Source organism: Helianthus annuus, chromosome 11 (genome assembly GCF_002127325.2).
Source record: "Helianthus annuus cultivar XRQ/B chromosome 11, HanXRQr2.0-SUNRISE, whole genome shotgun sequence".
Taxonomy (NCBI): domain Eukaryota; kingdom Viridiplantae; phylum Streptophyta; class Magnoliopsida; order Asterales; family Asteraceae; genus Helianthus; species Helianthus annuus.
This window is the reverse complement of record NC_035443.2, coordinates 530,662-543,869: the sequence shown is the minus strand read 5'-3', so window position 1 is coordinate 543,869 and position 13,208 is coordinate 530,662. Positions and strand designations below refer to the sequence as shown.

Here is a 13,208-nt window from a genome sequence, read left to right as displayed (position 1 = left end):
TATCAACTCACAACTTTTTTGTAAATTAATAGAGGGGGATAATATAAGTTTGATTTTATTTTATAGATCTCAACTATTAAAAAAATAATAAAGTCAGTCAATATGGCCGTCCAACACCGCTTCCACACCCCACTTTTTTGGGGTGGTCCGGTGGACTCCACTATTGTCACGTGTCAAGCAAAGCCTCAATCCAAGCCCCCCATTCCCCGCAGTCTAATCGTTGTCGTGAGACGGTTGAGAGCAAGACGGATAGTCCGTCAAAGAAAGAAGAGTTAACACTAATGTTACCGAAGAAGGCTGATATGTTAGTAGACGCATCCAAGTCGGATAGTCCTCACCCACGCTTTTACTCCAAAGGGGACACATCCAATATACACGACACGAGCTTTAAAATATCTTTTTTTGATTGAAAAAAAGTTACAAATAGCATACCCCACCCCAACCCACTAGCCAAGCCAAAGCTTTCAATCAAATTCAAAGCAACATGTCGTCGTCGTCGTCCATCCACGACGACATACTCACCGTCCTCTGGTCACCAGACCAACTCTCCCACAAAGTTTCCGACTTAGCTTCACAAATCACCAATGATTTCTCATCCTCCTCTTCTTCTCCTCCTCCTCCTGTCATCGTTGGCGTTGCAACCGGCGCCTTCCTCTTCCTTGCGGACCTCGTACGCAACATCAACTTGCCCCTCACCGTCGATTTCGTTCGAGCTGAATCCTACGGCTCCGGCACTGTTTCCACCGGTGTTCCCAAGCTCTCCTGTGATGTCAAGCTCGATGTTGCTGGAAAACATGTCGTTTTGGTACTTGTTCTGTTTCTCTAACTGCATGTTTGTGACTAGTTAGTTCTTTTGATTGATTCAGAAGAAACAAACACATTTTGCTTTGCGTTTGGTACAAACTGTGCAATCTAGGTTTATTAAACGGCGTCGTTTTGGGTACTACTACAATTGAACTGCATGCTGACTTTGATTGTTAGATGTTTTGATTGCGTTATGAATTGAGAACAACTTTAGCAGTTTTTAACAAAATGTGTAACGAATTTGTGAATCTAGGTTATAATAATACATGATGTTGTTGTTTATGTAAGTATTGGAGGATTTGTAATGAACTGGATTGGATACTAGAAGGATGTTCTGCTGGTGGTATATATTAGGGATAAATAAGTTTGCTTTTTGGAAAGAGAGGGAGTAGGTTTAGGTCATTTGTTTTGTCATCTGTGTGTAAGTATTTGGTATCTAATGGATGCTTTTGCTCACATTGTTTGTACTGACAACCGTTGAACTCTTTTGACTCAGGTGGAGGATATTGTGGATACAGGAAACACTGTTTGTCGTCTCATTTCTTACTTGGAAGCCAAAGGGGCAACTTCGGTTTCTGTGTGTACTCTTCTTGATAAACCAGCGAGAAGAAAGGTTCATTTTGAGCTCTTGGGCGATGGCAAGTTCTATAGTGGTTTTGAGGTTCTCTCTCTCTCTCTCTATCTCTCTCATACACACAAACATTCGATAGATACAGATTATTACTTATTAGTAATGAGTTGCTTTGGTAGCATTTGAATTGGTCATACAGACCATGACATGTTGACTTTCAATCAAAGTCTTAAGAAAATGAGAAAATTACGAAAATAGCCAAAGACCAGGGTTGACTTAAGAAAATAGCCACCTCATGCGTCCTTGGAGTGGCACATCACGGATTCAAATGCGCGGGATGCGTCTGGAAACAATGGGATGCGTCTTTGGAACGAAACCCAATAGAAAATGGACACGTGGCGGCAGACTCCTCCAAGGGGTCAGACAGACTCCTCCAAGGGGTCAGGCAGACTCCTCCAATGAGTCAGGCAGACTCCTCCGAGTGTGAGATCCAAGGCGTCAGGCCTGACCCCTTGGAAGAGTCTACATGACCCTTTGGAAGAGTCTGCCTGACCCCTTGGAAGAGTCTACCTTACCCCTTGGAGGAGTCTGCCGCCACGTGTCCATTTCTATTGGGTTTCGCTCCAAAGACGCATCCCATTGTTTCCAGACGCATCCCGCGCATTTGAATCCGTGATGCGCCACTCCAAGGACGCATGAGCTGGCTATTTTTGTAATTCAATCCTGGTCTTGGCTATTTTCGTAATTTTCTCTAAGAAAATTGCATCTCAGGTCTTTACTTATTCCCCGGTAATTATCTTGTGTTATTGATCCTGATAAATTTGGGTTCACAAGCTGCCCTGTATTGTTATTTGATGACATTTAGATTATTTATTGAGAAAATCACAAAAGTAGTCATTTTCCCGGGTGTGTTATACCCCTATAACCATGTCGAAGAAAAAATAACTCATATAGCCATGCGATATGCGACTTATCAGTTGCTCATCTAGTTTTTCTCACATTAGGCCACTAGGGGCGGTTACGTTTTCGTCCGTTATAGAATTGTTCCACGCGTGGAACAAACACAATTTCCACCGCCACCTACAAAGTCCACGCGTGACAACATGCACAAATTCAAAGTCCGTTATTTTCTTCACGCCGTAATGGTTTTATTTTGTGAGGGTAATTGTTGGTTGGGGGGAAATTGTTGGGTGTGGTGGTGAGTGATGACCATTGCCACTAAAAAAGGATGTGAGTGATGGAAAAATGGTTGATGACATGGCGGAACTTGATTGCATGTTTGTGAGTAATGGAATTTCATCACTTGTGACCACCCCCACTCCCCTTAGAGAATATATTTCCCCAAAGCAGACTCAAAAGTAATGTGATACGCTACCCGGACTTGTGTATTATCCTCACGCGTCCCTTTAGTAGCAATGGCTAACGTTAATTGAATATATACGGGAGTTTCAGCCATGAGGCGACCTAGGAGACAAGGAAATCGTTTAAACTAGTGCGAGTCGAGGGTATATCATGAAGCGGTCGGGAGGTGCGCTTCAGGCACTTTAGACACATTTATTTCTCTTTTTTATACTTGGTTTGATTGGTTGTAACACTGTTGGGACTTGGGATGCTTGCTTGCCTAGTTGCCTGCCTTCACTCTTCAGTAACGCCTCAGTGCATTTTACAACACAACTTAGAAGAGTTTTTCCAAAAGCATTCTGATTTTTAAAAGAGAGTTGTGTGCCTTTTCTGATTTTTTTTTTTCTGTTTTCTATATTATATTATTATGATATTTGAACTATGATGTTCAGTTTTACTATCCTTATTTGGTTGTGTATAAGGATAATCATCAGTCTTTATATATTGTTAAATTGTGTTATTTTTTATTGTTTTATTATTTGCTCTTTAAGGATTAACAATGTAGAAAATGTTGTGTAGAGTTAAATTATATGTATTTTATATATATATTTGGAGGCCTCGTGTACCTTTCTACATGAGGCTAGCGCCTTGGCTTCCAGAACCCTATGTCTTGAGCGCTTGCCTTGTGATTTCTGTGTTCGTTTAACCTTCTTTAATGACTCAATAACTGCATCATATGCAATCTAGCCAACATGCCTTCTAATAATGGTTTGTGGTTTGTACACTACCTTATGAACATCTTGGTGTTCACACATTCTCGTCTTTCTGTAATTTAAAATTTTGTGTCTAGTGCTCACTGGTTCTTGAAAACCGCAAAGAACCACGTATCCATATAAAGTATACATAATGAAGTAGTTGCGGATCGACATTATATTCATGTAACTTCTGTTGTTGTGATCATTATTATATTGAGTAAAGATATGACCATTTTACTTAAAAAGATGTCTTTTGTGTGACAGTGCCCGGATTACTTCGTTGTGGGGTACGGTCTGGATTTCAACGAAAAGTACAGAAACTTGCCTTACATTGGAGTCTTGAAGCCCGAAATATACAAGTGATCGAGACATGTTAGGATTTCATATAAGACTTGCTGGTTAAGTGTAGTTAATTGAGTATTTGAATGCTGGAGTTGAGAGATCTATGAGTATTTATATGCTGGAGTTAAGAAATCTATATTGGCTTTTCTTGTGGTGACCATTGGCCTTAGTTTGGTAATGTTTAAATATTTTTCTACTTAGAGCGAGCGAAGGGTCAGGTGAGCACATTAACTTTGAGGTCTTAGATCCTCACTTGCCTATCCCATTTGAACAACTTGACGAGTCATCAGTTGTATCACGTAATTATCCAGTTCAACCATGGGATCAAACGTCAACTTATAAAACAGGTGCCTGTTCCGGTTTTCGCTCAAACTGGTTTTCAAAACACCAATTAGCACACCCCAGGCTTGCTCTCTTTGGTTTCATTGGATCTTTGACAATAGATCAACATATGTTTTTCCAACCAAGTTATTGCAAATGTTAAAAAGACCACTGCAAACTCTCAAACTAAAAATTGAACAAAGTATTGCACTAACATCATCATTTAAAATAGAGTTAAATGCCATTTTAGTCTCTGTGGTTTGGGTCATTTTGTCAGTTTAGTCCAAAGGTTTCATTTTTCGCCTATGGGTCCAAAAAGGTTTCACCGTTGCCATTTTAGTCAACTGGGTTAACTTTATCCATTATTTCTGTTCACGAGAAGGGCAATTCGGTCATTTTATATGGCTAAATTGGCCTTCTAATTAACAGAATTACATATAAAACGATCGAATTGTCCTTCTCGTTAACAGAAATAATGAATGAAGTTAACCCAGTAGACTAAAATGGCAATGGTGAAACCTTTTTGAATCCACAGGCGAAAAATGAAACATTTAGACTAAACTGTCAAAATGGTCCAACCACAGGGATTAAAATGACATTTAACTCTTTAAAATAATACATAACAATTTGGCCGGATTCGAAGCTATTAGTCAATTTCTCTAACAAAAACCACCATCAATCGCAGCTTTCACATTCGATTTTTGCCACCCGAAAACACACTACATGTCCCTGTTCTAAAAAAGTGTTTCCCTAACAACTTTGGAAGAAATGGGATTATTCTTTTGTCAGCAAAGAACATATCCTATGCATCACACAGCTTTCGTTTCGATACAGACGGTTTGTAGTCTATTTTAAGCATTGAGAGCTTGATGACTTTGGTTACAGCAGTAGAGACCTTAACCCAGCTCTCTAATTTTAAAATATAAAAATAGCAATCTACATACTTCACCTTATCGACATGGTTGAGTCGGTCAAATTAAGAATTTATGGTTGATACCAATGATTTATAAAAATCTGCGTCTCTAACTACATTGTCATGCTCCCGGAACACTACAAAATAACACAGCCTCTAATTCTTGTTTTGAATGGAATCTGACATATACAAACAACATACAAATAGATACCATAACCTGTTGAAATACTCGGTTTTTCTTTGTGCGTCGTAGTAAAAGGATAAAATGGTCATTCTGATCCGTTTACTCATTCAAATTTGAACCATTTCCAATTTGCATACATATTTTCTTCGTCATTGAAGGGCAGGGTGTCCAATGGAAGGTGTCCTGCCTTTCGAGTAGTAGTTGAAACAGGTGGAATCTTTTGCCTGTACTTCTTTGCCATTTCTGCAGCTTCTGAATATACTTTCTGCCATGATAAACGCAACCTTAATGAATCAAAAAGGGCATTTTGGTAAACAAAAATGAAATATAAAAAGTAAAAACTACCTCCTTGTTTGACAGGAACAGGCCAGGTTCACTCTCAAGCTCTGCAGTACTGTTCCACAAGATGACAATTTATTCTTTTATGGTGAAGTAAAAAAACTTGAATACTTCGACGAAAGGGTAGTTTGGTCATTTTACCTGAGGGAGATTTTGTCAGGGAACATCGATTTCACGACCAAAACTTTGACTTTTTCATCAAGTGCTAGAGCATCGCTGACTGAATCAATTTCTCCTCGAGTGATATTAGAGATATGCAATAATCCACTGAATAAAATAGTATAAGAACAACTAGTAAGAAACGTAAAGAAATGAACCAAAAGCCAAAAGCCGTACTTTGATATCATATGATTACCTTCGGTTACTGTCACCGATCCTTATTTGAGCACCATAAGGGAAGATTTTCCTCACTGTTCCTTCCAAAAGTGTTCCCTCTTTGAGGTGTATTGTATTCTGTAAATGTTACACATATGCAATGATTGCGCTAGTAACAAACATATGTGTGTATTTTAAACAAGATTTGAGACTTTAATATACCGTAACTAGATTGAGGAAGTCTTTAAAGAATTATAAGAAAGGATGTTAGTTTTTTTATGGTTTTAACAATACAATAAAAAAGGCAAGTGTTCTAATTAATTTTTGGAAAATAAAAAAGTATTTTACTCAAAAGTTTTGGTTTTTTTATAAGTAGGTTGCTAAAGGTTACAAAAAAAAAAAAAAAAAAAAAAAAAAAAACCCCGAGTTACATTGTAATTTTTCATTCCATCTGTGAAATAGGAATCTAGTAAAGGGAAGAAATCGCATTCTTCATGGAAATAAACCGTTCATTCCTCCTCTAATTCCAGCATACCAAACACTACCTAAAAGAATAATAAAACTAAACGAAAAGAAGCGGGAAACTCATGAAGATGCAAGAAAAAAAGACCAACCCAAGCTTCCTTTTGACTAATAATCAAGTCATTTGTTTCCTCAGATATTCGAGTAATTTGAACATACATGCGACGTCCCACCTATATTTATCAAGATAGCCCATTAATAAGTGGCATAATGATCGTTCTAATAACCCCAAAACGGTGTAAAAGTTCCAAAACAATGTGGAAGGTTAATTAACTTACATTTTCTTTCAACTCGGTGAAGTTATTAACACGATTGACGAGTTCAACTTTAGGAAGAAAAGCACGTAATCCCTGCAAAAGGCATACTGTTAAAACTAAAAATTACTAAAAAATATATATATCGGTGAGAGAGTAAAGATAACTAGCGTGAAACCTCGATTCTTGTAAGAAGACCACCGGTATTCCACTCTGTAATCTTGACCTCTATAGGTTCATTAAATTGCTTAATCTGCAGAATAGATGATCATAGTGCAACTATAAAGAACTATAACAAACAATTGATTTGAGTACATAACAAAAAATAAGGCATTGATAATAGCAATTTTTCATACAAAATTGAGTGACTAGCATGAGGGAGCATGCATCACACAAGTTAAAGATCTATGTTGTCAAAGACGCAAGACGCAAGGCGCAAGCGAGGCGCATCGGCCTCGCCCGGAAACCCGGGCCCCGCGTGAGGCGGTTTTTGCACGCGCTCGGTTTCTTTTTTTTTGTGCGTTACCTTTCGTTTTCTGCTTATGCTGTGCCTCAACACACCGTTTTTGCCCCTAGGCGTGCGCTTTTTGGCGCCTCAGCAACGTTTTTCCAAAAAAAGCCCATTTTTGCGCCTAGGCTACCACCAGGTGCTATAGGTGCGCCTCGCTGCGCCCGGACGCCTAGGCGCGCTTTTTGCGCTTTTGACAACATAGTTAAAGATCTTGTTTAAAGTTAGCTATGGATACAAATCTACCGACCTAAGAAGCACACTCGCAAAAGGCTTATTAAAATGTTATACATCTCTGACATTGGTTTTAACTTTTATTTGTTACAAATTGTGAAATGCAAGATATATATTTAATATTTTACACATAGCGACGAAAAAAAGAAGCAATTGTGAACATCAATTGGCAGTCCCGCAAGTACAAATGTTAGCTCTTCACTTACCTTTCTGCAATTATGCATATTCACATGGGTTAATTAAACCCGAATGTAACTCAAGTTTCATCTTTTTTTCATTATAAGTCGAAAAAATTTCTTTTTTTTTCAATCGTATGCAAGAAATATTCAATAAGTGGCGGTGCAACAACTTCATCAAAAAGCAAGAAGAAATTAAAAGAAAGCTGAGAAAAAAACCTGCCTCACTCGATGCCAAGCCAATTTGCGAAATAACCGACGGGTGGAAATCAACGGTCTACCGCTAAGAGTTCTACCCAAAACTTCCGCAAACAAAACCGTCCCATGCTCCACAACCGGCTGCCCCACCATCGGCCCACCACTTAAAGCCGCTTCATTTTGCACAATTCCCATCTTACCATTCACCATAAACTCTTCACCATTACTCTCAAAATCACACAACAAAGAGTTCAATTCTTTATCATACAACGGAAGCACCTCTTTAGTTAACATAGTTGCTAACAAATCTGCACCGATATTAACATCAAGCTTATACTCATTTCCGGAAACCACGACACCGACAACAAAATCACCCGGTTGCGGGTCATAATACTCTACGGAAACCATCTTATTATCCTGTTGTTCATCTACCAAAACATCCTCAATTACATCTTCTGAATCACTGGTTTCTTTCCCATCTCTAAAGAACTTATAAAAGGGCTCCAAAGCCTCATCTTTGTCAGGCTTATTGTATTCGATTTCGGTTGGTGGGGGTACACTAACAGGCATTGGTGATGGTTTACCTAACAATCCAAGTTCATTTTCTTGATTTTTGGGTTGATGGGTGTTTGTGAATTCGTCAATTAGTTCATTGTTGGAGCAATTTAAGACATGGGTGTTTCTAAAGATGGAGTATTTTGTGGAAAAATGTAAACTTTTTAAGGGTTTTGGTAAATTAGGGGTTGAGGTGGTTAAGCTGTTAGTGAGGGTGGTTATGAAGGGGGGAAATGACTTACAACATGGATGATGGTGAAGAAGGAGAGACATATCTACTTGTTTATTGTTTATCATCATATGAGATGGATTGATTGTTCTCCAGATTGGAGCTGGAAGCAGTTTGTTTGCTTGCTTTATCCTTCCCTTATCTTGTGAGTTCAATGGGCTTGCTTGCTTCTTCAATGGGCTCTTGATGTGGTATGGACTAAGGAGTAAAGAATATGGACTATTTTTATCGAATGGATTCAAAATGATGTTTTACTTATGAATATGGATTATATATAATTTTTTTATCATTTTGATCCGTTAAATAATTTGAAAAGTACATTTTAAATTGTCAAGTTGCAGATGGTTAGTTATCTAGCTTTGATTATTGGTTATTAAAGGGGAAACTAAATCAAAATTAACTTTAATTTCACTTATATCAAACATGAGTGTAAGAGCATTCAGTTTAAGATGCTATTATATGAGAGGGGACTAGGAGATGATGTGGAGAGAAACACAGGGACAATCTCAAAATAAATAGGAATATAGTATAGTAGACATATAATTAATAATGATAAAGATTTAGCGGGAAAAATTGTGTGAGGTGGTGACACGTGTTCAAGTTTGTAATAATTTATTAGGTATAGATATAGATATGTGAAGATATATAATGATTATTATATATACAAATTAACAAATGTACATTTTCACACTCATTTATGATTTTTACATTTTTTTCCTCTTTCGAGTTATATTAGCTCTTGAGTCAAAAAAAAAAGTAGCAGTAAAGAACTATATGATATTCTCGTAACAACAATAGCTTAGTTATTGTTTAATTTTCATTACAAAGGAAGAAGGACACGATAATCAATACTACCATAACCGATCGGATTCCTCTAGTTCAATGACGACCTTATTTCCGAAAAGAAGATCAACATTGTGATAAATAGTGAACATTGTAAGGATATTTCATTGATGTTGTGTTACAGACTGAAATCATTGCAAGGTATGGAACTTGTCACACATTGGTTGTATGAGCAACAAATATGGAGTTTATACACCAAATTGGCTCCCTCACCCACCAGACTAGCTTTTTGGGATGATTTCTCATGTTTGGACTACAATAGTGGTTTCAGGGCCAAACTCAGAGTGGTGTCGCATGGAGTGTTAGTTTGGAAGGAACCTGCCGTTTCCAACGAGATATTGGCCCTTAATGAGGTTCGATTTTTACGCACTAAACCGGTTGCAATGTATGGGATTTGTCCCACATTGGTTATATGGCAACAAATGTAGTGTTTATAGAGCAAATGGGCTCCATTACCCACAAGACTAGTCTTTTGAGATTAGTTATTTTATTGGGATTTGTAACAGTATTTTTACAGACTAAAATCATTGCAATGTACGATACCTGTCTCAAATATGTTGTATGGCAGCAATTACCCAAATAATTTCCATGTTCTATCAGTTGATGTTACATTGGGTCCAATAGCGAAACGAAAGAATCTATTGACCCTTTTGGATTTGGAAGGGTTAGTGAAGTTGGGAACACATCGGAATTATTTTGCGTGTAACCATAGGGTGCTTCTGACTCATATGGCCATTGTTTTTAATTATTTGAAACATATCTCCATGGCTACAATACTCATTTTAATGATTGTTCTTTTGAACTCAATACTCCATAACTCATAATTACCAATTGGACTCCTAAAAAAACCGATTTGATTATATATTTCGGATTGGCAGCAGACAACATCATTTCCCCTTCTCTGGATCACGTATGATGATTGACTCTTGTATTGACGCCACAGCTCATGGCCTCGGATATTGATATGGTTCATCCTGAGACACCTTATCACGGTCCAAAAAAGTGATCATCAGTGTAACACTTACCGTATCTCATATCATCCATGTTTTCCTTTATTCATCATATAGAAAAAAATTACTTTTTACTTTATTCATCACATAGCAATATCGTTGTCTAATTTAAAGAGGCATTTGAGATATTTTAGATTTATGTTGATTCTTTCATATTCTAGCTCTTTCATTTCGTTTCTTTGTAGACTATATATTTTTTGATGCCATGGTTATTTAGATACATTTTTTAAGAAAATCATTTTCATAATAATCACGCGCATGTAGAAAAAAAGGAAATTACATCGAGATAGAAGGTAAACGGAAAATAAGTTGCGCCGACTAAGTAGATCTTTTAAAAACTATATCCATAAATCTAGAGGTCATAACATTACCATGCATGACCATTTAAACTTGACTAAGTAGGTCCACAACCTCTGGCATAAAGAAACCAAACATGAGATAAACACATGTTGGTTGTCCTTTAAACCCACAAGGAGGGAAACCCCTGTTAGATTCACACACGCACGTTTTTCTCCTATATAAAAATATACATATTCACACTTGTTTAGAATTTTACATTTTTTTGTCTTTGATGTATATGTTTTTTATTAATAACTACTGAATAAAATATAATTTTGATATATATGAATAACTTATCTAATAATAATAATAATAGCAACATTTAAAAATCCTTAAAATGTCATTGTTATAATACAAATTCAATAATATCAAGTACAACCTTGTTTAATTCTGTAAAAAATGGTATGAATGACAATAGAACAAGACAAACAGAATCACAACACCAGAAATAGTGGCAAAACGGTGACAAAAAGTTTTATTACTTAACCAACCCAGAAAAACACCCAAACCTCCCTTGATCTTACAAAATGTAAGATCTATGAACAATACAAGTAATACGTAATCAACTGATGATAAATCAGTTGATTATATGAAACAATACAACCAGAATGAACTATGATCCACAGGATCTAACAATACAATCAACCAACAGATCAAGATCTGTAACAAATCTTCAATATGCAGCAGATCTTCAACAGCATAAACTCAAGAACACGAAACCCTAGTTTCGCCCCCAAACAACCAGAGAGAAGTGAGAGAAAAAAATCTGAGTGTGTAGAAGGATCTGAACACACACACACTCCTTTTTATATTCAAGTTTACACTTAACACCCTTGAAGTATCAACTTAGTAACAACTCTTGAACCGCCTGTAACAACCACAACAACTTGAGATCCATTAGAAAACAAGACAGGGCCAATTACAAGCCCACATATGTTCAGCCCAATACTTAATATGCACAAGCCCAGAGTATATTCAAGCCCAGACATGTATGCGTTTGACCATCACATTATTTTAACACTCCCCCTTGATTCAAACAGCAAACATGTCAACTAACTTTAAATCAGAACACAATGAATCATGCTGAACACAACTCAGGCCTTTCGTAAACAAGTCAGCCAACTGAAGATCAGTGGCAACTTTTTCAGGTGTAACAACCCCATCAGCTATTTTTTCTCGCAAAAAATGAAGATCTATTTCAAAATGCTTAGTTCGCTCATGAAACACTGGATTCAAGGCGATAGAAATAGCTGATTGGCTGTCACAAAATAACTTAACAGGCAAATCATAACTAACATTCAGTTCCTTTAAAATATTCAAGATCCACATTATTTCACATGTGGCAGAGCACATAGCTCTATACTCTGCCTCTGCTGTGGATCGAGACACAACACTCTGTTTTTTACTCTTCCAGGAAACTAAACAGTTTCCAAGGAATATACAAAACCCCGTAACAGACTTCCTTGTAGCTAAACATTTAGCCCAATCAGAATCAACATATCCCTTTACACTAAACTCACTCGCCTTTTTAAACATAACTCCTTTTCCTAGGGATAACTTTAAGTACTTCAGTAAACGTAATGCAATTTGCAAATGACCAGAATTAGGAGCATGCATAAACCGACTTAGAAACTGAACAGCATAGCTAATATCAGGTCGGGTTATAGACAAATAAATCAGTTTTCCAATTAACTTTTGAAATCCTGTAACATCTTTAACAAGATCTAAATTTTTATCCAACTTGCCAGCTAAAACATGACTCTATTCAATTGGTGTGTTAACCGGTTTAACTCCCAAATACCCAAACTCATCTAACAACTCTAAACAATACTTCCTTTGGGTTAAACACAAACCATCATCAGCATACAACACTTCTATTCCTAAAAAATACTTCAAGATTCCTAAATCTTTAATTTGAAAGTTTACACTTAGAATTTGTTTCACATTTAACACTTCAGATTCAGAATTTCCTGTAACAATTATATCATCAACGTACACCAAAAGAACAACAAACACAGAATCTTTAGACAGAGTAAACATAGAATGATCACATACACTCCGCACAAAACCCATATTAACTAAAACTTGGGTTAGTTTTTCATTCCACTTTCTAGGTGCTTGTTTAAGTCCATACAAGGACTTAACAAGCTTACACACTTTGGTTTCATTTTCAGAAAAATATCCAGGAGGTAAAGACATATAAACATCTTCTGAAATTGAACCATATAAAAAAGCGTTATTAACGTCAAGTTGAAAAATAGGCCAACTATTTTGAACAGCTATACTTAACACACAACGAATAGTAACCATCTTTACAACCGGAGAAAAAGTTTCTCCAAAGTCCACTCCTTCTCGTTGGCTATAACCCTTAGCCACAAGTCTAGCTTTAAACCGTTCAACCTCACCATTAGACTTGTACTTTATTTTATAAATCCACCTACATCCTATAGGTTTT

At 36.9% G+C, this 13,208-nt stretch overlaps 2 protein-coding genes across 2 annotated transcripts; one reads left to right on the top strand and one right to left on the bottom strand.

The window, feature by feature from the left end:
- The first annotated feature begins 422 nt into the window (after positions 1-422).
- Positions 423-3,973, top strand: LOC110889052 (hypoxanthine-guanine phosphoribosyltransferase). The gene is made up of 3 exons (XM_022136540.2): positions 423-805; positions 1,301-1,465; positions 3,736-3,973. Exons 1-3 carry the CDS (start codon positions 485-487, stop codon positions 3,832-3,834), a joined length of 585 nt encoding a protein of 194 aa, XP_021992232.1. The 5' UTR covers positions 423-484; the 3' UTR covers positions 3,835-3,973.
- Positions 3,974-5,096: 1,123 nt separating this feature from the next.
- Positions 5,097-8,706, bottom strand: LOC110889053 (protein PIGMENT DEFECTIVE 338, chloroplastic). The gene is made up of 8 exons (XM_022136541.2): positions 7,799-8,706; positions 6,840-6,914; positions 6,686-6,757; positions 6,500-6,580; positions 5,926-6,023; positions 5,712-5,837; positions 5,577-5,625; positions 5,097-5,496 (listed from the first exon to the last, which is right to left on the bottom strand). Exons 1-8 carry the CDS (start codon positions 8,630-8,632, stop codon positions 5,335-5,337), a joined length of 1,497 nt encoding a protein of 498 aa, XP_021992233.1. The 5' UTR covers positions 8,633-8,706; the 3' UTR covers positions 5,097-5,334.
- Between the last annotated feature and the right edge of the window lie 4,502 nt (positions 8,707-13,208).

Bases quoted from the DNA above. Each gene is read 5' to 3' on its own strand.
- LOC110889052 (XM_022136540.2), top strand. From the start codon at position 485: ATGTCGTCGTCGTCGTCCATCCACGACGACATACTCACCGTCCTCTGG. The intron at 806-1,300 runs GTACTTGTTCTG...CTTTTGACTCAG, and splicing joins CTGGAAAACATGTCGTTTTG to GTGGAGGATATTGTGGATAC. The intron at 1,466-3,735 runs GTTCTCTCTCTC...TTTGTGTGACAG, and splicing joins AGTTCTATAGTGGTTTTGAG to TGCCCGGATTACTTCGTTGT.
- LOC110889053 (XM_022136541.2), bottom strand. From the start codon at position 8,632: ATGATGATAAACAATAAACAAGTAGATATGTCTCTCCTTCTTCACCAT. The intron at 5,838-5,925 runs GTAATCATATGA...TATTTTATTCAG, and splicing joins ATCGGTGACAGTAACCGAAG to TGGATTATTGCATATCTCTA. The intron at 5,626-5,711 runs GTAAAATGACCA...CTTGTGGAACAG, and splicing joins CCTGACAAAATCTCCCTCAG to TACTGCAGAGCTTGAGAGTG.